Source organism: Sebastes umbrosus, chromosome 1 (assembly GCF_015220745.1).
Source record: "Sebastes umbrosus isolate fSebUmb1 chromosome 1, fSebUmb1.pri, whole genome shotgun sequence".
NCBI lineage: Eukaryota > Metazoa > Chordata > Actinopteri > Perciformes > Sebastidae > Sebastes > Sebastes umbrosus.
This window is the reverse complement of record NC_051269.1, coordinates 35,779,937-35,806,992: the sequence shown is the minus strand read 5'-3', so window position 1 is coordinate 35,806,992 and position 27,056 is coordinate 35,779,937. Positions and strand designations below refer to the sequence as shown.

General features: G+C 40.9%; 1 protein-coding gene across 3 annotated transcripts in view; it reads right to left on the bottom strand.

Moving 5' to 3' along the window:
- Window positions 1-9,926: 9,926 nt before the first annotated feature.
- LOC119492394 (chemokine-like protein TAFA-1) overlaps window positions 9,927-27,056 on the bottom strand; it is a 159,480-nt gene continuing 142,350 nt past the window's right edge. Inside the window, exons 4-6 of one of the 3 annotated variants that reach the window (XR_005207767.1) lie at window positions 21,009-21,133; window positions 18,220-18,311; window positions 9,927-11,264 (exon numbers count right to left, since the gene is read on the bottom strand). Coding sequence is in view for 1 of the 3 variants with exons in the window: in XM_037776817.1 (XP_037632745.1) it covers window positions 11,247-11,264; window positions 21,009-21,133 (143 nt within the window). In the remaining 2 variants the exon portion in view is untranslated. Of the gene's footprint in view, window positions 11,265-15,365; window positions 15,732-18,219; window positions 18,312-21,008; window positions 21,134-27,056 lie in introns of those variants that run through there. The other 2 variants (XR_005207768.1, XM_037776817.1) reach the window with 2 other exon arrangements.

Below are 27,056 nucleotides of genomic sequence, written 5' to 3'. Positions count from 1 at the left end.
GCAGTAGTATCTCACTTCCAATATGGATCAATGGCCATCGCCTTGAGACACAGACACCATTCTATTTGGGATGATAGCTTGGGGAAAAACAAGGTGGTGAAGGAAGGTAATACAAAATAGAAATACTCTGGACAGTCATACTCAGGCCCTGTCGTGGGAATAACATCTAAATTGATTTCTGCACCATGCTCATGTTAACTTTCCATTATAGCAGCCAGGTTTGCTATACTGGCTACTTAGACAGAGGAAGGTGTTCTGCCCTTTAGCGTGCTTGTGTATCTCTGTTCTTGTTGCCAGGTTATGGTGATTGGCTAAACAGGCTGAGTTATATGCATTTAGAGCCTGGATAGGACATTATGGTAATTCACAGTAAAATCTGGTTTGATAGCCTCATCTAGACTTGCAAAACAACTACAGGTCACACACAATTGTCTCTGTGGCTTGTGCAAGGAAACGCCTGCTTGCGTTCTTGGCGCTGTATGGCGTGCAAGCATGGCACTTAGATTTCACCTGCCTAAGTGAAATGATAGTGTTGAATCTAAATGAGGCATGCTGCTTGGCCCTCCAGGGTAGCTCTGTCTCCTCTTGGTCCAAAGACTTTGTCCTTCACCATCCCTGCTTGCCCTTGTGCCTCTCATTTGCATACCAGAGAGCGAAGCAGCTCATTGGCTGAGGATGGAATTGGGAAAAGCAGTTCCATCCTACACCCATTAGACAGTCACCTTTACCATTAACCCAGACTAAAGACTCTGCAGAGAGCTGTCTCTAACTCTACTGCATCACTGTGTTAATATGCTATTAATGGATGTATACATAGCTAAAGTAAATACAGGTAATGCATTAAACACTACAATGCTTCTCAAACTCTTGAGCTCCTGAGCTCATCACTTGACATTTTACCTTTATTTACCTTTATATACTTTACATACTGCTTAACAAACTGTTACACATCTCTGTGTGTGTGTATATACATACATACATACATATTTAGCTTGTCGCCAAGGAGGTTAAATAACACTCCAAACTTACGCTAAATTTTGGCAAGGAAAAACTGGCATGGCCATTTTCAAAGTGGTCCCTTGACCGCTGACCTCAAGATATGTGAATGAAAATGGGTTCTATGGGTACCCACGAGTCTCCCCTTTACAGACATGCCCACATTATGATAATCACGTGCAGTTTGGGGCAAGTCATAGTCAAGTCAGCACACTGACACACTGACAGCTGTTGTTGCATATTGGGCTTGAGTTTGCAATGTAATGATGTAGTATGTATAGAGAAGTAGTAAATGTATATGTTACTTCTCATCATGCATATACCGACTACATCCTGCTTATATTCAGTTTTCCCATTTGAAATACTGTCATCAACTAAATTCCAAATTTACATTTACATTACTATTTTATATCTACTTGTCTTTATATTTATTTTAACTGTACTATTTTATGACTTAGATTATCATTTTGCTTTTACATTTATACTTCTGTGATTTCCCCTTTTATATAAACATATTTTATGAGCATTGTTGAAGGAACCTGAGACCAAAGACTTTCATTGCCAATGACTGTTTTGCTGGAATTGACATAAAAGAACCTTGAACTTTGTATAGGTAACTGCTAGAATCCATATCAGAGTCAATGTACCAATTGAATTTGAGTACCTATTTTTTTTGCAAAGCATAATGAAAAGAGTGCTCCATCAACATGTTTAGCAGTTAATTACAAATTATTATAAATGATCAATGCTGATGTCTCTGAACCCTCTCAAGTGGTATCATTTAATTATTTTTTTCAAATCAATTTGCAGAGGTGAAGGGTAGACAATACAGTCAGGTAATGAATGAACACTGGCATTCATCTTAACAGCTTTTGTGTGATGGTGAAAGTTTAAATTAATTGAATTTGGCCTTTTATATATGTAAGCCCCATAGTGTTTTGTTTTTTTCCTATTATTTTAATATGTCAACAACTTGATGTGCGATCAGGGTAGGCGGTGCCTCACCAAAGCTAAAAGGAAATGTTAAGATTACATGACAGTTGTATTTATTGATAATTTCTTCATATGTAATTCATATTTTTATGAATTGTATGTATTTATTTACATTTAAATTTTCATCATTTATAATTTGTCTCAGATTACACATACTCCAGTAATACCAGTCAGAATAGTATGCTCCTTTAAAGGTCCCATATCATGTTCATTTTCAGGTTCATACTTGTATTTTGTGTTTCTACTAGAACATGTTTACATGCTGTAATGTTAAAAAAAAACTTTATTTTTGTCATACTGTCTCTCTGAATATACCTGTATTTACCCTCTGTCTGAAACGCTCCGTTTTAGTGCATTTCAATGGAATTGCAACGGAATTGCGTTGCTACGCAACAGCTTGGATCCATGTTCACTTCCTGTAAACTGATGTTATTTACATACACTGCAACAGGAAATAAAATGGGACACATTTAGAATGTTTATGTTTAAAACCGTGTAATGGTCTAAATATTGTATACTTGTGACATCACAGATGGACAGAAATCCTGACGGCTTGTTTCAAACACACCATTTCTGCATACGGGCTGTGTGTATTTTTCCGTATATTGAACGTTTTGATACTTTCACAGTATTTTTATAGCACTTAAACCTGCTTTATAATATAAAAGACCTGAAAATCTCACTTTTTATAATATGGGACCTTTAATTGCTCTTAAAAATACTGTACCCTGAATGCAGCAAGTTCAAGGCTCTATCTGTCTGCAACGTCCACGTAGATTTGCGCATGCGTAGTCGTCATTTGTTTTGGCAAATTGTCGCAGTTTGTGGGTTACCAAAGATGCTCTTTCTGAACCGCCTCTGGGGGTTACCTTTTAGAAACAACCAATGACGACCCAGCTCTCATGTCACGTGACACCCACTTCCTCTCGGCTCCACTCTGCATCCTTCACAGCACATGTCCACTCTCCTTGTCATCGTACACAATGCAAAGGTAAAGGAAAACAGTGGATTATTAAAAAAGCCTCATCGATTTGACCTGTTACTTTGCAAAGCAAGAGCTCAGCCTAGCTCTGTCAGTCATGGAAATTATGTTGCATGTGTTTTGCAGAAACAGATGACAAGATAGCCACATATTTAATCTCTTCAAAGGCACATCAAATGGTATTCAGGAGGATTTAATTGAAGCAGCAGCCAAGGTTATCAGGAGTCATATAAAAAAATGCATCCTTTGTGGAAGTGGATGAGATGGAGGATATCACAAACAAGGCCTGGTGTTGAGATGTCAAAAGTTGCAAGTGAGTTAAAAGAAGCCTTTTTGAGAAATTTGACATTAGAAATTGAAGAGTCTGTCCAGATATGCAAAAAGTCTTTTATGTGGTTAGATTAAAGTCTAATCTCATGGGATTATACTGCTCTCAACAGTCCAAGGATGGAGGCCAGTGCAGCTTCTTACTTTGGTGACAGATAATGATCAGCAGGACACTGTAAAAGAGGCCACAGCACTCTAAAAGCTGATACCACCAGCTGTGGAGAGGACCTTTTCAGTCTTAAAGCACATAAAGACCAGCAGCAGAATGGAACAGAACAGGCTTTCTTCTTTGGCTCCATTAAAAAGGAAAGACTTATGAAACTGAGCCTAACAAGGAGGACTTTTACAACAAAGTCACTGACATCTTCGTCCAGAGGGATAGGCGCATGGACTTCATCTACAAATATAGTAAGTGCCTCCTTTTAAAATCTAAATAGATAAATAATATATATATATATATATATGGCTGTACCAAATAGGTCAAAGGTTTAATCATATCGTTGACATTTAAATTACAGTATTATTATTAAAGGTCCCATATTATGCTCATTTTCAAGTTCATACTTGTATTTTGTGTTTCTACTAGAACATGTTCACATGCTTTAATGTTAAAAAAAAACTTTATTTTCCTCGTACTGTCGGCCTGAATATGCCTGTATTTACCCTCTGTCTGAAACGCTCCGTTTTAGCGCATTTTGACGGAATTGCAACAGAATTGGGTCGCTAGGCAACAGCTTGGGTCCATGTGTACTTCCTGTCAGCTGATGACATTCACATCCACTGCAACCAGGAATAAACTGGGACTCATTTAGAATGTTTACGTTTAAAATTATGTCAAGGGTCTAAATATTGTATATTCGTGACATCACGAATGGGCTGAAATCCTGACAGCTTGTTTCAGATGCAGTGTGTCTGAATACGGGCTGTGTGTACTTTTGGGTTGTGGATTGAGTGTTTTGATACCGTCACAGTATTTATATAGGACTTAAGCCTGCTTTATAATAAAAAAACATGAAAATCTCACTTTTTTATAATATGGGACCTTTAATATCTTACAGAAACATTGAGTACAATAGTTTGCCTACACCTTCCACCTTCTCTCTCACACACACGCAGCGAGCGACTCAGCGCTCGACAGACATTTGAAGCTTCATTCGAAAACCTCAATAGAAGCTTTGGTACAGCCCTAAAATGTATATATATATATTTTTTTTAACCTGTTAATTGACTTTGTGTTGTTCTCTGGTGTTAGGCTACTGTCCTATCCTGGTGCGCCGTCACCAGACGCTCATTGTGTGTGGGTTTTGTAGGAGTGAATAAGCTGTTTTGTTACTGGTGCGCCGACACCAAGGTTTCTCTCTTTTTTCTTCATCGTGGTGCGCCGTCCCCAGACACTCATTGTGTGTGGGTGCACTTTTGCCCATTTTGTAGGAGTGAATAATGGGCCTTTCACACAAAACACAGCAAAGGCACTACTGTGCTCTGACACCCATTATTTTCAATGGTTTGCGCGGAGCAACAATGGCTTTTCCGAGCAGAGCGCAGCGTACTGTAATGTGCGCTGAACCAGCGGCGAGCGCAGCACAAACTGCGTTCGGTGTGAAAGGCCAATAAGCTGTTTTCTACTGGTGTGCTGACTCCAAGATTTCTCTCTTTTTTTCCAATCTTGGTGCGCCATTGCCAGATGCTCATTGTTGTGGTTATTGGTGCACTTTTTGCTTATTTTGTAGGAGTGAATAAGATGTTTTCTACTGGTGCACTGACACCAAGATTTCTCTCTCTCTCTCTCTTTCTCTCTCTCCCTCTCTTTTCTTTATCCTGGGTGCACTTTTGCTAATTTTTGCTGTTTTCTACTGGTGCGCTTTTTCTTTAATCTGGTGCGGTGTTGCCAGAAACGCTCATTGTGTGTGGGTGCATTTTTGCGCATTTTTGTAGGAGTGAATAAGCGTTTTTCTACTGGTTTCATTTTGTGAATAAGCGGTTTCGTACTGGTAAACTGACACCAAGCTCTCTCTCTCTTTCTCTCAGTCTTTCTCTCTCTCTTTTTTCTTTATCCTAGTCACCAGATGCTCATTGTTAGTGGGTGCACTTTTGCACATTTTGTAGGAGTGAATAATGGGCCTTTCACACAGAACGCAGCAATGGCACTACTGCGCTCTGGACCCCATTATTTCCAATGCGTTACGCGGAGCAACAACGGCTTTCTGTCTGAAAGTCCCATAAGCTGTTTTCTACTGGTGCACTGACACCAAGCTCTCTCTCTCTCTCTCTCTCTCTGGGCTTTTATTTTGTTGCATGTCTGCCTAACTAACGTAGACTATATGTTATATATCCATGTGTAATGTAGACATAACCATATGCCTCACTTTCACCGCACGTTTCTGCTTAAACTGGCAACCATGTGGGAGTTATATAAAGATCTCAATATGACTTGAGGGCGTTATTAAACATCACTGCTGGTTAAAAATGTACTCGCATTTCAGAATAATATCTATCGATTGAGAAACACAGGTAACTTAACAGAGAGGGAAAGAGAGATATTGCATGACCCCAGTGGCATGGCAAAACTTTTCAGTTGGTGTGTAGGCAAGACAAATGCTCTAGTTTTCCTTTCCATCATTCAAACTTGAGATAAGTTCACTGCATCACGCTGTGTGTGTGGGCAGGTATGGACTGATGGCACAGTGCTTTGTCTCTGGCAGGAAGCCTGAAGGCCAGGCTGCTGTTGTGAACTCTCCATACAAACTTGGATAGACAACATGAAATTTCATCAGACTTCTGCTATAAAAAAAATTTCCAGTACACTCTCTTCCTGGTTATTATTATACCTGTAATGTACTAATAGGAGAACATATTTGTTTAAGCAGGAAGATGATATTTTAAACATAATTTGAAAGAACACTATCTAGTGTTATTCTATATTATTGTATTCTATCACATAGAATTGCCGCTATATAACGGCATCAGGATCACATTGATGTGTGAAATGAATGACTAGTACTCCTACAGGTTACTGAATGATGGGGCTTAGGACAGAAAGGGGAGAAAGAGGAAACCTGCAGTATGAGGGCTGTATTTCCAATTTCTGGTGTTTTTTTTTTCCAGAAAATTGCCTACCCTGGGCTACCACTTGAATTACAATCTGCTGAAATGTTATTATGGAATTTTTGCCCAATAATGCCACAATTAAACTGCCTCCCCCAGCTTTAATGTGTGATAGGTATAGTTGGGTGATGGAATAAGACTAAATATATGTGACTTATAAAAATAAACCCTGTATGCTCCCCTCAGGCTCGGAACAATGTGTCATTAGCTCTTTTCTCTACCTCTCTTTTTGAAAATCCAGCTCTCCGATCATTCAGTCGCAAGTGGCAAACAGTTGAGAACCTGTGTGTAGACGTCGATCCAGCTGTGTGGAGACACTGCTATGAAAAACGCTCTCTGTTAAACGGGAAAGTGTTAAGTTTGAAATCTTCCAACGAGGCTGGTCTGTGACGATATTGGTGTCCCTGCTGGAGGCCAGTTGCTCCACTTTGGGTTGAAACATGATGCAAGATGAGGTGAGGAAAACGGTAAAGCAGCAGAGAAATAAATTATCATTATAGCAGCTGCTGACAATCACAGACTGCCAAGGCATTTTTAGCTGACAGGTGTATTGGTGGTTGGCGGTCATGGCGTACTGTCATGGGACTATGACAGTGATGCATTGTGTACCCATCAGTCTGTGTGTTCATTTGTTACAAACAACGGCGAAGCAGCAGTGTTTCACTGTTTCGCTGTTTCGCTGTTTAGTTACAGACTGTAGAGGAAATGTAGCTGCAGGCTTCTTTGTATCAACTTTTTGATCTTCATGATGACTATGTGGTCTTGAAAAGTATCACATCTTCATCAAAGTGTAAAGAAGCAAAGAAACAAAACTCTGGTGCTTTTTTGGACTGAAAAAGTCCATGGCCATAGATGTATAAAGAGAAGTCTATAAATCAGAGGATCATTTTTTTTAGGTAAATCAACTTCCCATTATGAACACTTAAATACTCCTCATTTAAATCATTATTTCATAAAAGTTGTAAATTAGCTAAAAGCCGAATTTAGAGTTATTTTCCTCGGCATAATGAACGTACATCAGACCCACGGGACTGCACCGCCCTGCTCGCTTATATGACATATCCGGTTCTGCCAGCTTCCTGCTAGCTGTATGCGGCTGTAATAATGGATATATTGACTGTAATTCATCACTTTTATTATCTTATAATACACCCATGATCTGTATGCTGTGAGCCTGTACCGTGGTGGATGTCTCAGTTCCCAAACAACCGGCTATCGGCCAGTATCTAGTCGCGCTAGTAGCATGACACAAAGAGAATTTAAACTAACACACAGGGCAAAAGCACAGGACACAACCTCTTATACATCCATGATCTGTGGTCTATTGTACATCGATTTTTGAGGTCCTTGACATGAAAAAATTTGAGATTGCTCTCAAAATCTGTGTGCTGTTTTTTGCTTACGTCCATCGCTCACTTTATGCTCCTATGGGAAGCGGCCAGGCAAAAAAGTTGAATCAATAAATAAGTAATAAACTAAATAGTTATAATAGTATGTATATTTATAATATATTTATTGTTCAACACGGGCCATTTCAGTAGATACTGTACATTAAATATGACAATAGAATAGAAATAATTGTTTAAATTTAGTACGGCACTTTATAGGCAGACTTTTTACCGGCGTTTTACTGGTGTCCGGTAGTTGCTCTCAGTCCAAAATGGCGGAAGCGTAGGTCTGCTGCTGGGTGCTGACGTTGCAATGGAACGACCAATTGACTTTCACTTCTTAGCAATGTACGTTCTTTGTCTTCATCATCAACTTGCTAGTTAGCTTGTAAACTGTGTTTTAATGACATGATTAAAATGATTAATCAAGAATCTACTCAAATGGCAATAATGCCCAAAGTGTCTGAACAGCTATCGTGAGACCAAGTTTGAGTGCCGAGATGATTTTGAGATGCTCTTAGTTGTCCATCTCCAGTGAATGTTAATTGTAAAGGCGACATTCACAGTGACTCATGCCACATAATGACTATAATTATAGGCCGCAAAGCCCCCACAGGTAAGGAAGGTGCCCTTTCCACAGATTATAGTTTTCTATGCAAACTGATTATGAATGCGATAAAGTGCAAAGATGAGGAAGTGGTGTCAAAGAGGAGTGGAGGCTCCCACTAAAAGCTCCTAAAAGCAACCAAGCATTTAGCTTCTACGCCGGGCAAAAGTTTGCATTTCACTTGAGATACCCTTGGAAGTTACTAATGCAAGTTTTATAAACACAACACAGTCCGACATCTTCGGCACACGTCATCTTCTTGGCTGTATGAAAAAGGTTGTCCTTGCTGTCAGGCGTTGATTAGCCGTCCAGCGTGATGTGGACGCGGCTGTCTCTGTGTCTCGGTGGGAGGTCGGCAGGACTTGATGGATGTCTCTCTTTTGAGATTGCGCAGCACCGCGGAGAGGGAGGAGGACTCGGCCCCTGTTATCTATTCATGCTGTGTTCCTTTCTGCTCTGCCTAAAATGGAGCAGGACCTCCCTCCACAGCACGACTCCATCATTTCTGGAGAGAGCTAAGGAGTGCATAAAAGAGAATAAGAAAAAGCACCTTTTCCATTTCTGATCCCTAAGCACCTTTTAAGCAAAAAATCCACTTAGAACTTGCATAAGTAGAGAGGGAGAAATCCCTTGATTTTCTACACAAGCACTGAATTGGAGGATAATCTTCACAGTGTGTCGTTGCGGGACGCCTGTCTCACAGACTCTGGGTACCCTAAAAATACATACACAAGCATAGTAAAACAGACACACATACACTCACATTCATTTACAGCGACAAAAAGCACCCAGAGACACTTTCATACACTCACACAAACTCATTCCCTGACTCATTTTCTTTCGCACAAGTTCAATAAGACTGCAGGACAGTGAATCCTATTAGATGTGAGAAAACAAAGACGGGAACGGCTCATTGAGGAGGAAAAAACACGCTCTCGCTCGCTCTCCCTTTGCATATTCCTTCCCGATTCTGGCAAGACCGCTGGGAGATTGATGTGTCTGTCTTTTTCATACCTTCTGTGACTGCTCAGCGAGGCGCCGGGGCTCCATGAAACTAGCCAAATTCCTAAATGATGAATGTACACTAGCGCGTCCACCGGGAGAAGAAACGAATCTCATATCACCCGAGAGAGGAGGTTGATATTGAAAATCATCTGGAATTTCGCCTGCCACGATATTGGAAATCTTTATTCTAATTGCACGAATGAATTGAATGTGCTGTTCTGATAAATCCTCGGCGCCACAAAGGGAATTGTATAAATGAAGCATCACAGATTCGTTTGTGTGTTTACTGCATGTGTGTGTGTGTGTGTGTGTGTGTGTGTGTGTGTGTTCGTCTGCCCGTGAGTCATTTTCACACTCGCCTCGCGCTGTTGTTGATTGCTTGTTTGCTCAAGCAAAAACTCCGTTCACAATGTTAACATATCATTTAAATGAAAGTCTGACAAGGTCTTCCACCCACATATTACAACATATCAAATATTTTTCACAGTATCAGTTACAATATGAAGGAATGGGAGACAGCATATCAGTATAGAAAACCATTTTTATTTCTCATAAGGCTGTCCTGTAATGTACTTATATCTACTGGGGGGGATAACTGTATGTTTCTCCATTGTGACTATACTTTCTCACTGTCATTTGGAATAAATCATCTCTCTCCGGTGTGTGAGCGGGAGATCTACACGACAGACACAGTCGTCCATGACCACTTTCCTACAGCAGAAATAGACACTAACTGTCCGATTATGGTCCGGCTGCTGTTCCGTGACCCTACTGTATCTGAGTGGAAAGCTCAGGGGTCGTTGTTAGTGCTGCTTTCTTCTGTGAGGCAGTTCTATACAGTGTTTTCCTCATCTTTACTGAAACTACAAGCATTTTCTGGCTCAACCAAGGACATTGCTGAATGACGAAAGTGACCAATACTTTATTTTTATGACTCTGTTTGTGGCTTTTTCCAAAGCAAGCATAGTCCTATACACACACACACACACACACCATATTGGGCCTCTTATATTCAGTGGCTGGTCAATAATCCACCGGGGGGGCTCGAGCTCCTAATAGAGTCTTAAATATATTCTTCAGCTTCTTGGATCTGTCGTCTTATATGTGATGTATTTATATATGTATATATACACAAATTATCTTACATACAAAGAAAAAGAAGTGCTCATGGATTTACATCGGGCATGCCCACGAATAAAAGTCAAAATGTCCATCGTGAAGGATGAAGGTGAGGCCATGAGGACTCTTCATTAACTCATTATAGGCTGCTAGTGGTCTCCGTCACTGAAAATCCAGGGTTTTTCAACCAGCAAAGGCCATCCAGCTGCGGCAGCGAGTCAAACACAATAGCCTTCCACACAGAAACACAAGGATATCAAGGTAATTTCCCTCCTTTTGCCCCTCAGTTCTGTGGATCCCATATGTTCAGGTCCATGTAAGCTCCTAAACCGGTTTACCTTCAGGCAGGGGCGAATGTCTTCAAATAATGTTTTAACAACCTCTAAATAACCCCTGCTAAGCTGTTTCAGTTTTTGAGCGGGACACAGAGTGTGTATGAGGGGGGAAACGGAGAGAGAGAGAGTAGGTCGGAAACTGGCCACAGCTGTGTGGAAGAGGAGAGTCACCAACATGGGGCTCATTGATCAAACAGGGGATTAGTCTGGTTTCAAATCCTTGGCACCACGCGAGCAAAGCTGTTTTATCTGGGTGGATATCCTTTCTGTGGTCCCAGGTAATCCAGTCAGTAGACGTGGATGTAATAGTTTTAGTCCGTTCGGCGGGAAGAGAAAGGGTAGATGAAGGGAAGAGCCTGGCACGCAGCCCTGCAATGGTGAGCTCTCTGTTAGGTCCTGGGATGAATCTGCAACACAGAGGAGGAAGAGGAGAGGAGAGAAAACACACATACACTTAGATAGAACAAAGGCATACAAGTGTGCGAGGATTACACCCAGAGGAATTGCTCCGTTCGCGTGTTTCAAAAACAAGGGGGGAGTCTTTTGAACTGTGGAGGCTTTGCACAGTCTCACCTCCCGGTTCCCGCTGCTACTAAAAACAGACAGCTTATACGAGTGGAAACGAAAAATGGAGGCGTGTTTGGCAATTTATAGGTATACCGGGATATATCAGGAAAGCTCTTTGTGCGAAAAACCCCTGGTGTGTTTCCATGCTGCGTATGTCTGATTCACAAATTGATATTTTTGACTTCATCTCAAACCATTTTAGCCACATTCACTCCCCTTCTTTGCACCTTCAAACCAATCACAGCTGAGGATTTTCCCTTCAACCCGATAGAATGATGGTCTTTTGGGCTCCCACCGTGGTGTCTGAGCTGTTTCTGTGTGACTCTGGTTCAGGGACTCTTATTCAGCCTGAGTTGCAGACCTGGACACTTTCAAATGGTACATTGTGCAACCTTGAGACTTCTATTGAATGTCTCGCTTTTCAGCATCCTGCTCAGCCTGAATAAAAACGGTGTGCACAACGTCTACAACGGTCGAGTTCATTGCCCTCTCATGACCATCTATGCAGCAAAAGCATGCTCACGTTTTACAGAATATTTCTTTACCTCACTTTCAGCGCAGTTAATTTACTGCTTTAATATTTTACAGCTAAGAAATACGAAGTTCCCAGCACACCGTGGGGCCAATTAGAAATCCCATAATCCTGTTCAACTAAGAAATACAGCCATGACATTTCCAGCAGGCTTGGCAGGTGGTAGCCAGGTGTGTGGATTTGATTGTGAAGGGTGCTGCTTGGGACTCTGTGAGCCGTAGCACATAGAGCATCTCAGAGCTCCAATATGTTGAACATGCTGGCAAGAGAGTGATTTTAAAAACCATTTTCTGTGGGTAGAATTATGTGCACCTGTATAATTCAACTACCGTATTTTGTGTGTTATTTTGAGAATATGCTTCAGAGAACAATCAGAGAAGCAGCAGACTCTCAGGCATTTTAATTTGGGTTTAATTTAGCGTCAAGTCTGAAAACATAACGCAGTGCAGTTATATTGTTGGGAGATAGTGTTTGATTTGACAGAATCATTTGGTACGCTACGAAAAGTCTTAATTTTTAGCGAGTTGTTTTGGTCATAAACCCTTTTCTTTGCCAATGGGTTGCACTTGTTTCACCAGTTTTTAATGAAAGTTAATAAAGTATTTTCTAGGATCAAGTATCATTTGCAGCCTTTTTCTCTTTCTTCAAGGTGAGCATGTTTTCAGTAAGGATGCATGATATGGATTTTCTTCAGCCAATGCTGATAAGATAACGTAAAGTGCATCAAAAAACTTGTATTGCAAATTGCAATTGTGTTGTCTTCCTCTGAAACTGTGAAAAACATCCACATTGGGGACGACATATTTGGCTCTCTAGTCGGCGTGCTGCGCTTGTTTTTCTTCTTCTTTTCTGTGTTTATTGGCGGATCACAAACCAACTTTACTACAGTTTCAATGTCTATATCTGTGCATACTACCACCTACTGTATCGGATGTTTAGATGCTGCACTTCTTAAGTCACTGAAAGCAATCTGGCTTTGTATCATCAGCCGATAATTTATTGGCTATAATTTCATTCTCAGAATGATACATAATAATATAAATCTCCCATTATCGGCCTGATACCTATCATGCATTCGAGTTTTCAGTCCTGTTTGTTAGCAGGACCGATCTCAAAAAGCTTTTAAAAGATTTCAAAAGAAACTTGATGTCTTTGTAAAGGAGTTAAGTTTGGTCATAGGTCACAGACCAGGTATTATTTGTTGGTGCAGATCTAGGAATTTTACCATTTTCACACAAACGTCTGCATTTACTTGAATTAAAAATGTGTCCCCTAATTCAGAGGTTTACACTTTTTTCCAGCCGAGGACAAGACAGAGAATATACCGGGGCCCTCCTCATGTATGTCCCTTGGAACAATTTGACGTAGCCTATTTTTTACACTTTTATAGTCTTATTTATGTGAAGAACAATACAAGAGAAATATATTAGAAAGAAATTAGAAAATACGTATTAAACATTTTTGCAGATTCTTATAGATTTGAAAAGTGAAAAATTATTCGTTGAACTATGAAGTCTTTTGTAAATAATAAAAAATATATAATTTATTTAATTTATTAATTATTTTATTATTATTTTATTTATAAATCAAATGAATTAATCTGAAAACTTCTCACTTTAAGATTCACTGCTCTAATTGTTTGTTACACCTTGTATTTTGATGCAAATCCAGATCCTGATGCAGATTAATAATCTTCAAACATATCCTGTTACTAAAATAACACATGCACAGGATTGCACAGCTTTTGCAAAGGAATGTGCTGAGTACTTTGTAGATCTATCTCGTTTGAGGATACGGATGCTGGAAAAGTTCCTGAAACAAGGGAAGCATCACTAATAATAAGTGGAACACCATTGGCAGATGTATTTTTGAAGAAAAATCTTTTTTGAGGACCAAATGACTTGTTAAGAAAGATGTCAAAATGAGCTGTCTCACAGCGCTGTGTTAAGGGAACACTTAGCAGTACTGACGTATTCCCCCTTGCTGAATGCATCACGCCTATAGGTAGTTGCGCTGCAGCTGTTCCTCTCTGGGTGTGTGCTCTAAATAGCTTTCACATGTTGATTTCACCTCCAGGTCTTTTCACAGTGTCTTTCTTTGCACAGATTCACTCCTTTTTTCCTCCCCATGATGCTTAAACACAGTAATCCTCCGGGCTCATCTGTCCGGCATTTGCATCTGTATCATCTACTGTACGACGACATATCAGAAATGTTGGATGACCTCTGTCAGAACAAGAGCAGTAACAGGTTACACGTTACGGCTCACTCTCTACCTCAGACACAATCCACCGGAGGTTTGTTAGTGGGAGAAGAGGGGTTGTATGCAAATGCTGTGTGTGTGTGTGTGAGACTATAAGTGCCCTCTGTTCTTTTTTTGTCCTCTGTCTCTTCAAATGAACGGTGCAGCAGGTAGCAGCGGATTGCTCAAGGATTTCCTGCCTATCCCAGTCTTTGCTGGCAACTAAGCCGGCCGCATTCTAATTTGCCGGCCGCATTAAATTGCAATTTGCTCAGACTTCAGTTAGTAAAAGGAGCCAAGGACAACTGCCTTAGCAAAATAATTTAGTGCAAACACAGCCTACCCTTTCCCCCTTTTCTTGTTTAGTGCCGAACAAATCAATCATGCCAGCAGAGAAACCCTCTTCAAACAGCACTAAAGAGCACCCTCTAAAAACAGAAGACTCCAGACAACAAAATACATCAAGATCCATTTAATGTGACATTGACAATGGAAAAAGAAAATGGGTGTAAATTAATCAGTAGCACTCCTCCTCCCCCTAAAGTTGTATAAAATGCCATAAGAATGACAATCTGGCCATTCCCAGCAGCTAATGACTTCATACTTTAAAGAAAAAAAAAGTATTTTATTATCTCAAACGACACACTACTTTACCATTTGTGTATGCTTTTATGTTTATCATCATGGTGACTTTATACAGGAGTGAAGGAGGAGGAGAGGTGTTGTCAAGCACAGCGATGGAGGCAGATGATTTCTCGGCGGAGTTGAACTGTATGTGGCATGGTCGCTCGCCGAGTTCATTTTGATCGACTGCGGAGTGCGGTCTCCCGATTTGACAAATTAGATGGCGATGCGTCTGCCGGCAGGTCACTTTTGCTCTGAAACTGTCTCACAGATGGGCTACATCCTGTCACAGTGTGCTAGTTTGCTTGAAAAAGTGCCCTCCGCTCCTTTTAATAAAAGGACACGTGGGTCTCTGAACAGCATGTAAATCATGTTGGACCAGCTGAATGGGATACACACGGCAAAGTGTGAAAGATGGTGTGTCCACTTGAGTTTGATGCTCACTAATCTGAATTACGTAGTAGAGCTGCTGTGTCCTTATACAGTTAAAACAACTACTGTACATGAGTTATGTTGCAGTGTGAAATAACTTAAAAAAAAGCCATTAAAATTCATCGAGGGTTGTATTGCCACATTCCCGCCTTGATGACAAATTCATATTCAATCTAGCACACTAACAGAGGGGTTATGAAATCAACATCATTCCTCTCACTATTATCAAAAGCAGGGGAGAAGAATGAATGGGACAAAAGATGTTTTCATTACATCCCCTCTCATTCTGCCTGTCTCTTTTAAGGTGTGTAATTGTTTGGAGGGAGCAGCGATGGATTGGTCTATTTAGCGAGTGGAGCGGGTAACGCAGATCTATGGTGGGCGAGCTCCCGCCCCGTCTCGCTCTCACTGTGACTTCCACAAACAAAAGGGCCTGCCTTGTCTGCTGCTACAGAACAGGCAATGAAGGGCTCCCTCTCTGAAAGACATAAAGAAAGAAAAGAAGAAACACGGGTGTCAGGCACTGGCTTTGCTTTGGCTTCTTACTTTTCATGCCAATTTATTGAGATGAAATCGGTTTGCTTGTTGAACATGTGTGTGTGTGTGCCTCATCGTGCTACGCTGACACTTTTCAGAGCAAAATGAGAACCTGCAGGTGAAATAGAGCGCTACAGGAATGAGTCCTAAAACCAGGGAATGAGTTCGCATTGTAGCACTTCCGGTTCCCTCATCTGGAAGTCAATGAGTTTTTAGTTAGATGCCTGAAATAAGGTCTGTGGTTAACACAACTTTAAGAGATTTTAACGTTTTGTTTTATGATATAAAATACGTCAGTAAATATCACACTCGTGAATTTTGAAGCTTTTATTTGGCATTTAAAAGGCGGCCAAATGAGACTACTAAACGTCATCACGCCAACTTGTCCGCCTTTACAGCCTTGTTGTGTATATTCACGTTCATGCGACCGTGGTGTAGTTTGTTTATAGCCTAACGTTAGCTTTTTACTTTTGGCGATTGCATTCACACTTCAAAAGTCATAAAAGTGGTGTTCATTCGTGGAGATTATCTTGTTGAACAAAACGTGTGACGGCGGGGACACACTTCCCGCATGAGCAGTGCTTGACAGCTGCCTCGCTGAACTGCTGTGTGTCTCACGCGTGTGAAGTCCACATTGGTGCTGTGCTGCTGCTGCCAGCCCTTTCTTTCTACATTGAGTTTGCCTTTCTTAATGGCCATTTCATTTCATTATAAATGTCATTTATATTTATTTCAGACAGAAAAAATGGAAGAAGCGTGTGCTCAATTATAAATAATAGTAATAATCCTCAATTAAAACCCCGTACTTTATTCATTCATGGAACCGTGTAAGTCACTGCATCTCCTACAACACTATCCTGTGTTAACAAATGAAGGAATCCTCTCCACAGAAAAACGCTAGAGCGCTTTTATTTTGAAATGGAAGCAGGAAGTGTTGATATAACAATAAATCTTTGCTTTTTTTCATGTCCGTGACATATTTTACAGATATAGACATTGAAACTGTAGTAATGTTGCTGGTATGATGTCATTATACTGTCAAAAGATCACTTTCACTGTCTGTTGTTGCTGTGAACCGCGGGCGGCTCACGGTTAGAAATAGGCGAGAACTCGAATCTCGAAAGAGACGCAGCTGACACGCAGCCGAGAAGTGCTGCTCACGCTGCTCACGCTGCTCACGCTGCTCACGCTGCTCACGCTCACGCTGCTCACGCTGGCAGTGTGGCTGCTCTAACCTGTTAATATGCCGAACACCGAAACGCCACACGCTGCTGAGGTTCCCTGTGTGGCCCGCGCTTAAGTATCATAAACATGAGTTTGCCACAGAGCTTATTTTCTGCAATAATCCAAAGCCTAATAGAAAAATCACATTGGCTTTTGTTGAGGGAACCCAATGCGATGCTAACTTCCTGGTTGGCCTACAAAAATACGTCATCCCCGGAGCACTTTATAAAATGGCGGAGAATAAAAAAACAAACAAACAATGCTGCGTTGTGTGCTTGCTGGCTCGTGACAGTAAAAATACAAATGAGGCAATTTGGCCTGAAAGGCAGGTGAATGAGGAATGTTGATTAAAAAAAGAGAGCAGAGTGCAGGATGAAAGGCCTTTCATGTAGCCCGTGGGCTATGCTGTGCACTGATAGCCGCTTCAACAAGACCCTCAGAGGAGGATCAGGATATCAAGTGGCCTCTGATAAGAAGCCACACAACGGAAAGGGGAAGAGGCCTGCCCGGGGGTCTCGCACACACACACGCACACACACACACGCACACAGGCATATCAAACATATCAAACACGTGAGTTCATACACAACACACACAGAGAGGAGCAAGTAGCATGTCACAGATTAGTGACTAATGGGATTGGCAGAGCGGTGTGAGGCACTGTAATCAAGCCCACACAGTTGCCGATAGCGAAAACAGGACATGGAACAAAGGAGGCAATGAAAGGAAGTGCGACTGATCCTGCCATTACACTGTTCACAGACAGCGGGGTTCTGCTAAGGGCTGGACCTGGCAGTGTGTGTGTGTGTTTCTACAGTGCTGCATGAGTGTGCTGCTACAGTACATGCATGTTTACCCATCGATGTACTGACGGATATATTTTAGCACACGTGCAACCGTTTATATGAAAACTTACTTTTTATTCATGCGTGCACCGCCTGCGCTCGGTGATAAATATTTACAGTGGGTGGCGGTGCGTTCAGTATTTGTGTCACGCCTGCCTAATCATGCACAGCATGTAAACACACACTTGATTATTTCGCACTGAGTATTTGGGTTAATGAGAAGTCATTGAACATGAGTTGGTCCCGCTCCTACCGCCCGACACTCAAGTGCATTACAGTGATGAGAGAGAGAGAGAGAGAGAGAGAGAGAGAGAGACGGGAAAACAAAAAACAAAGAACAGCTTTGAGAAAAGGACTAACCTTTACAGAAGCAAGAATGCAGCTCAATTTCTGTTGACCCATCCTCTGCATTTTGCTTCCGGAAGCTAAAAAGGGGAGTATGGCTGGGTGTTCTGCAAAGAGAGGGTCAAGAAAAAAGGACACGTGTGTATTGGGTAGAAAAGCAGCTTCCGGCCTGACCTTTTGGCCCTCTTCTCTTATGGTTTTAATAATATCAGACCAAAGCCGTGTTACTCAGAGATACGTATTAATGCTCCTCCTCCGTTTGTGTGCAGAAATGTAAAATGTGGATTAATGTGTCTCAAGAGAATAAATAAACAACCCTGTCTCCTACAAAATGACGTTCCATACAATTAAACTGCATTCTCAATTATGTTTCTCCCAGATTACGGTTGCAATTTTAAACACGTGGTTAACGTTGTAAATTGAAACAAAGAAAAAGTTAGGTTTAGGCATCAAAACTACTTGGTTAGGTTTAGTAAAAATCATCATGGTTTGACTGTTTGTTACGTTATTTAAGCTAAGTGAACGTTGATTTTTGGTTTCATATGGAACACAACAGTAGTAGGGATGCACCGATCCAACTTTTTCAGTCCTGATACTGATAGCGATACCTTGGCTTTGGGTATCGGCCGATACCGAGTACCGATCCGATACCAGTGTCTAATTAATAGGCTGTATGCCTTGCTGTGTGGAAGAGACTGGGATCATTATTTTATGTGTAAGGCAACATCAGGTTTGACTTAAACATTAGTGTCTTAACTTTGTAAAAGTAAATGTAACAAATAAATACATAGATATAAATGTACTGAATTGTTATCTATTATCAAAATAATAAATCGTACACCAGATACTTGATAAAAAAATCTTTAAAATTAACAGGAATTATTTACATTAATTACAATTCAAGTGTAACCCTTTTTAATGCAGCAACAATTTGGTCAAAATGTAGACAGGAATTAAAATGTCAGTATATAATGTATATATGAGTCCATATTGGCCCGATATACGATCCGTTAACGGTATTGGTGCATCCCTTAACAGTAGGGGTGGGAATCACCAGAGGCCCCATGAGTATTGTGATAAGGTATATTGCGATTTATTATCTTTTTCAAATTGCAAGTTATGCAGTTTGTCAATGACTGTTTTATCTAATATACAGTTTTCACTCTGTTCACATCAGAGTTTTCATTCACAAATCTTGAGGTCAGAGGTCAAGGGACCCCTTTGAAAATGGCCAGTTTTTCCTCGTTCAAATGTAGCGTAACTTTGGAGTTTTATTTAGCGTTCTTCCTGGTTGGTACCAATCGATTACTTAGGTTTTCTAGTTTCACATGATCCCAGTATCTTCACTCTTGTTTTAAGACTGAGCCAACTACAATCACTGAAAGACAGAATAGCAGTCTGACCCCGCCGTCGGGCCACGCCGTCGGTCCGTCGGGCTGTCGGGCGATTATTAAGAGGTTAATAGGTTATAGATCAACAGATCAATATGTCCGTGTCTATGCTGTAAAAATTTTTTCCTAACAAACATCGGTCTCCTGGGTGGAAGTCATGTGTTTGTTTGACCACCCTGACCTCCTCTACACATCATTAGAAACGTATTTGTGATACGTCAAATACAAACGTAATCCGCAACAAAAAAACGTCCCCTTGAAACGTAATTCACAATGCAGTTTTGTTGTACGGGAAAGTCATTTTTAGGAGACAGGGCTGTAAATAAAATAATCTGTTCTATAAAGACAGCTTACTTTACTTTTTTCAAATTGTGCAAAGGACTGAATTGAGAATTAGAGATGCATTCTTTAGAGTGAACCAAGCACTACGCCTTACCTTGACAGGAGGGCAACGCTCCATTCGATCAACTTCTTTTGTGAACATTTTGGACCTGTGGTGGCTGTGAAGCGGTCCAGTGAAAGCTTTATGTCTATCTGCTGACGTATAAATCTGCAGAACAACCTCGGGAAGCCCTGTGTGGTCTAACCTTCACTGGCTGTCCCCTATCATCACATTAGTCTCTGCTTCCATTCAAAGTCATTGTCACCGAGGACTAAGAGAAGACGGGGGTTTGCTTATCGCGAGCAGGTGGGGAGGGGGAGTCAATTAAATGAATACAAATCGGGTGATCAACCTGTCACAGAGTGCTGGACTGCTGGCTTCGAGGACTTAACTCCCTTCATTATTTTTGCATGGCGCATTCGCAGTCAGTTTACAGAGCCGGAAGGCAGTGGAGAAGCAGAGTGGCAGTTAAGTTTATCTCTGAGAGGAGTGTGGCCTGAGGCAGAGCCCACCTGTTTGTTTACTGCCTTCTTTATGTTTGTTCTTTACTACTATGGGCCCTTAGATAGGTTGCTTACACCGAACAGAGTCCATCTTGTTATACAGAGGGCACAGATGTGCTGCGCTCTTTGAGTATTCTCTATACGGTGGGACACATGCTTTGTGACACAGTGCTGGCTTGATTGTTAAATGGCAGAAGATTAATTAAAAATTAAGCAGGCAGTTGGCAGAAAAGCTTTGCTAAAGCATTTAATCAAAGTATTCAAACACAGCCTCTTGTTATATCTAGTGATTTCCTCATTTCAAGCCCAAGAAGGGAGGTTGACTAGTAAAGTGAAATTTGTCTGGTATTTGATCATATACTGTGCACAAGTGGATATGTGTGCAATTGTGTGTATGTCGGGGTTAAATGTGCGTGCAGAACAGCTCTGTGCGTATATTGTACATGTTCGTGTGCATCTGTACATTGCGAGTGTAGGTCTGTGCATGCAAGTAAATGCATTTGTGCTCAAGTGTGTGTGAGGTCTCACTCTTGTAGTCTTGATTTTGTTCCCAGAGGAGCACATCCATCCAGAGTTGTCAGGCAGAGTCTTACACTCTTCTCCCTCCAGACATGGTTCCATCTCACACCACCATTTCCCAATTACAATGGACGCTGGGGGGAACAGATACGTAACAAAGCAGGTTAGTTTATCACGCAGACACCTTTGTGCACACACATTCATGTACGCATGGATACGACCTGCACCCTCACATTAAAAATCCAAAGTGGTAAACACTACACATGGAAGTATGGAAACGTGCCGACGCTACAACTGCATAGCTCCCATATACTGACATTTATATTAAATGCATTCAAACGACCCCGATGGAGCTGACCATGGATGTATGAAGAGAACGGAGCTGACAGGGAGAGCTATCGACGGACTTGGCGAAGATAGCGGAAGTATACATGTGTGACTACGTCCGGTTTTCAAAATAAGGTGTTAACAAAGAGAACTGAATATAAAAAATACATCTATAGAAATAAGATTAATTGGATTATATTCACCAGAAGTATAAAACATTACATGTCTCTTATAAATTAAAAAGAAAATACCACTAATTTGTGAGGGAAATGTCTTTATTCTTTGATTTTTTTGGTTGCTGGAATAAATAATTCCTGACAGTGACATCTCTGACTGCATTTATGCTGAAAATTCAACACTTTTACTGTATCAATTTAGATATTTTCTAAATTAAAAGTCCATAGAAGTGTATGATTCCACTTTTTCCCATGGTTTAGTGTTAAAATAAATCGTAATATTGAATCCCAATACATGTAGAATCGCAATACTTAAAAATCGCAATACATATTTAATCGTCACCCGAGTATTGTGATAGTATCGAATCAGGAGATAGGTGTATCGTCCCAGCCCCAGTATGCATACATACAAATACTGGTAATACCAACAAAAAGGAAAAAAAAGAAGTGATAGAAGAAAAGTAGTGCATTTAGTAGATAAAAATGAAAAAGAATTTCAGGGGCGTAATTAAAAAAGAACCTTAAATGAGCATTAAAAGTAAGCTGAACAATAATTATAGCATACAATTAAAAAACATAAACCAGTGTTTAAAAAGAAGGCAGAATCATCACAAAAAGTTGAATGCATGCAGAAACCTCCCACGCAAACACATTTAGTGTACATGTTCTACACAGGGATACTTGTATATGTGCACGCATACACTATATTATAACACCCAGCCGAGCCTCTAAATGGATCTTTTCCCTCCTCTTCGGCCTCAGAGCGATTGTAGCGTTGCTGCATGGGTACTTTTGCTGTCGACAATAATGTCTTATACAAACAGAAATTAATCATTATTTTGTTTTGATATAGCTACATTGCATGTAGGGGAGCAATCTCATTTTTAATCAAAACTAATTGCCTCTCATTAACATCGACTGAATTCTTCCTCCAGCTATCCGACAAAAACAAATATGTTCTCATCAAGATCCCCTTCCCTCCTTTCCTCTTTTCTCTATATGCATGGGTGTACACTATACGTGTGTATGTTTCTAAAAACTAAATATGTTAAAGGTGTTAGATTGAAATCTTCTGTACATCGTGCAGAAGGTAAAATGAATACCACGGCCATATGTTCAATTAATCACATGAGGTAGTGAGCTTCCCTGCTCTTCCACATCCGCGTAGTTGTGATGTATTTGAAGTAAACGACGGTATTACTTCTAACAGTATTTTATATCAAGCAAGCTAAAAAGCACCTTTGCAAAAATGCATTTGATATAGTTTTATTCTTTTTGTTAAATCCAGATGTCTTGCAGTGGGAACCGCTCTTTGAATTAATTCATAGCACACATATCGAAACCATTTTTTTAAAAGACAAGTTCTGATTCATTTATTAACCATTATGTGCACAGCAAAACGTGAAAAGTTCAAAGCAGTTTTTCAAATAAAATCCTCTTTTTACTCCCCAACAAAACATTTTTCAGCATATAATGTTTTCTAAAAATGTCCTTTTTATCATGTTAACATAAAGAGGACATGAAGGTCAGAAGACTGAATGCAATGAGTTAAACCAGTATCATTTCATTTTCCAAACCCATTTTCTGAACCATTTGGAAAAATATACTTTCCCCTCCAGCCTGTGTTGCCAAGGTTACAGGCCAACCACCAATCAATTGTGAGTATGAGCAACATGCCGTCCGACTGATGAAAGGAGACGGTTAAAGTGCAGTCCCTCGCAGCACAGAGCGTGCTGCCGTTCTGTGTGAACACACACACACACACACACACTCACATATATACCAGACTGGACACAGAGCAACACCCCACTGCTGCTCAGTGAACTTGATGCATTTCTTGACTTCCTCCCTCGCTTCTCCCTCCACGAGCTCTGAGGATACTCAGCGCCACAACGAGAGCATCCACTAACAGGCTGCGAACCCGCCCTTTGGCTCCCCCCATGGCTGTTTACCTTATCCACTAATTACCACATGTTGGCCCATCATGCATTGTGCTCCTTGCTTATTCTCCCTCCGTCTTCATCCATGGGCTAAATATGCGTTTCACATCATTAATCATGTTTACATTCAGCTGTGGTTTAGGTGCAACACCATAACTACGCAGGAAGTCCTTGTTAAGTGGCAAATTATGACTAGGCTTGAGGAGATGGGTTTTAATCAGTTCCACCGAGTGACGATGACGTGCCGCGACACCGCCACTCTGTTTAGCCCCCTTCTTCTTCTCGCTACAGAGCGCGGGGGTGGAGGGGGGAATGGAGAAGTTGTTTTTCATTATATCACCCAACTGAGGAGGATTTATATTCAACAGTGTGAATGCAGAATCCACTTGAAATTGAAAATGGTGAAGTAATACCTGCAAAGCAAAAATCAATTCCTTCAAATGGAGCCAGAGAGAAAGCAGGGAAAGGGAGAGAGGAAAAAGGGAAGCAAAAGCGAGGCGGGAGTTGACTCACACAAGGTGCCGGAACATGAGAGCCGTTTTGCATGAAAGTTGAATGATATTTACTGTACTTCACAGAACTGAATTCACCTCGCCCTCTGTGCCCTGAAATGTGTGCACATGAAGCATGGATAATTTATACAAGGGGAGCCCAGGAAACGGCCGCATTACATGGACCTGTGAAGTTTTTCATAGAATTATTCATAGTTTTCATTATTTATTTCTATGATTATCAATATTAAATTACTGTACAGTTTTTTTGAATTAGGGAAGAACTTCTGATTTGTGTCAAAGTTAACGCGCTAACGCCACTAATTTCTTTAACGCAATCGATCTTTCAGAAGTTGTGAGAGGTTTTAAAGCTAGAGTGAAGATACTGGCATCATATGAAACTATAACGAATCCATTAGTACCAACCATGCCATACTAGCTTGTTGCGAAAGAGGCTAAATAACACTTCATATTTACGCTAAATTTTGGCGAGGAAAAACTGGCATGGCTATTTTCAAAGGGGTCCCTTGACCTCTGACCTCAAGATATGTGATTGAAAATGGGTTCTATGGGTACCCACGAGTCTCCCCTTTATGGACATGCCCACTTTATGATAATCACATGCAGTTTTGGGCATGCAGTACAAATGTGTTATTTTCACCTATTCTTAAATGGTGTATTTGGATATTTCTGCATACTTGGGTCCCTAAACAGTCTTGGAATTACATATCACTGTAAAGCTGAGACTCTTGTGGATCCAATGCGTCCAATTGTATTCATGTGTGATGATGTTAGCCCTCTTAGTAGTTAATCCCATTTCACATATTGACTTTTTTTAACTCAGATTTTATACATATGGTGTGTCTTTATACTATGACAATTTCCCCCAAAAATTAGGTTTGAAAAAAATTGCAATATGTCGCCTTGCTAACAGTATCACTATATATTGAAATATATTGAATCGTTACCCTGTATTATGATACGTATCATATCGCCAGATTCTTGCCAATACACAGCCCGAATTATGATCAATATAAAATTCCTGTACAATATTTTTGAATTAAGGAAAAAACTTCTTTGTGAAAAAAAAACACAGATCAAATTATGTTTTTTTAAAATACTAGTGCAGTGCCCGCTCGTGGCGTGGCTGTTTAAAACACGTGCCCATTTGGAACAGGCCGATTGCTTGTCACCCGGTAGCCTCCCGGTATTGCTGCTTGCAGCATTGTTGGGGGCTCGTGCCCGTTCAGAACACGTGGCCGTTTGGAGCGGGCCAATTGCTCCCATGTACATGCTCCAAGTGCTGCTTACAGCAGTAGCGAGAACCACTCATCGCTCATTGACTCCAAGGAAGTGATGGGTAGTTTGGTTGTTGTAACGTTAGTACAGTATATCCATTAGCAAAAGTGAACTGCAGGAGCCGCGCTCTGCCTCCTGCGGACAACATGCTCGACTGCAGAGCCCTGAAGCTCCTCACCCACTGCTGAAGAGAGCGCTAGTTGCTTGTTTATTCATATTATATTAACATTGAATGTGTCACGTGTCCAAATTGCACCAAACTCGACACTGCACCCCATGGGGTCCCCTGCAATACACCCGCCAAGTGTGAAATGGAGCGGATGAGCGGTTCTAGAGATATGCAAAGGACATACAGACAGAGATTCATTGCTTTATAGTTAGATATCTGGAGGGATCTTTAAATGTAAAAACTTAAAGCTTGCAGCATGGATCACCACATGATGCATGTGACGTCAATAAATTTGCCTAATTCCGACATTTTTAAAGTTGTAGACACTTTATTATCATGAAGTTGTGCTTAAGAGGCGTTCATGACTCCCTAGCTTGGAGATAAACTCTCCAAGCACAGAGAGTGCGACCTCCTTATTGTCTGCATATCACACCCACAAGATCAAAGATGGATTACCAGAGACTTGACAAATCGCATTGTTAAGCAGAAAATATGTCACCATCCATAAATTGTAAACTAGAGCAGTGCTGTGTTAAGAACGGAAAAGCCTTACTGTAATATTATTCCACAGCACACAGACCAGATGATGTTGATAACGTGCCATCTTTCAAAAAATGCACTTTTGCTCAACCCTAATTAATACCTTGACAGCTTCCCATCTTGTACTAAAAGGAGAGTAAAACTTTAATGAGCAGTGAATGTGAAATACATCTTATAAATATTCATGTTCAAATTTGATTTTTGCCGTAAATATCTATTTCTGTCGGTCTATGTGGAATACAGCAGGTCGATCTGAGAAAACTTGACGGCGCAGACTGTTAATGAGCCTAATGTTAACACACTCGCTTGATGTCCGTGGCTGTACCCGGGCCAGGACATCTGGCTCTGACCTTGACCACTGGAGAAGAGCCATGTCTGGGCCGAGATCCATGCATCACTCTCTGGTAACCACTGACCTCCAACAGTCATTTTACTTTAACTACTCCCAGTGCAGCCGTCAGCACGGAGGGTATAACCTTTGTTCCACTATCGGCAAACTTTACTCCTCCTCGGTGTCTGCTGGGGAGTGCAGGAGGAGGAGGAAGAAGGGGGACTTACAATTGACCACTATCCCAACTAAGCCTTTTGGGCCGATTATTCATTTTCCATCTGTTTACAAGCTGAAAGCCTTGGATGTGGTTTAAAGCACCAACACCAATTAACACGATCCTCACATGTTACCATAAAGTAGCTGCTGTATACTGTCAGAGATGACAGATGGGCTTGAAATAATAAGAAAACAAGGACTGAAAGTGATTCAAGATGTTAGCCATGTAGCAGGCTGGTAGTCTTCAGCCTTGATGGACAAACAACCAAGAGTGGAATTGATTGAAAAACACGGAGCGATGGACCTTTTTGCAAGTGCATCTGTCAGATCAGCAGTGAGCGCACACTGTGATGTGATGGACTGAACTCGCTGACACGTTCCTGCCAGGTAGCAGGATGTTTGAACACCTTGACTGATGAGGAAGTGAATTGATTTCTGTCTTTGTCAAAATGTGAATTTGTGGGCTCAATGAATAGTTAATGTTTTTTTTTTTAACTTGGAACGGCATGCACTGCACTCGGTGGACTTAGATTAATCATAGCAAAACGATGGCTTTCCAGTGATGTCA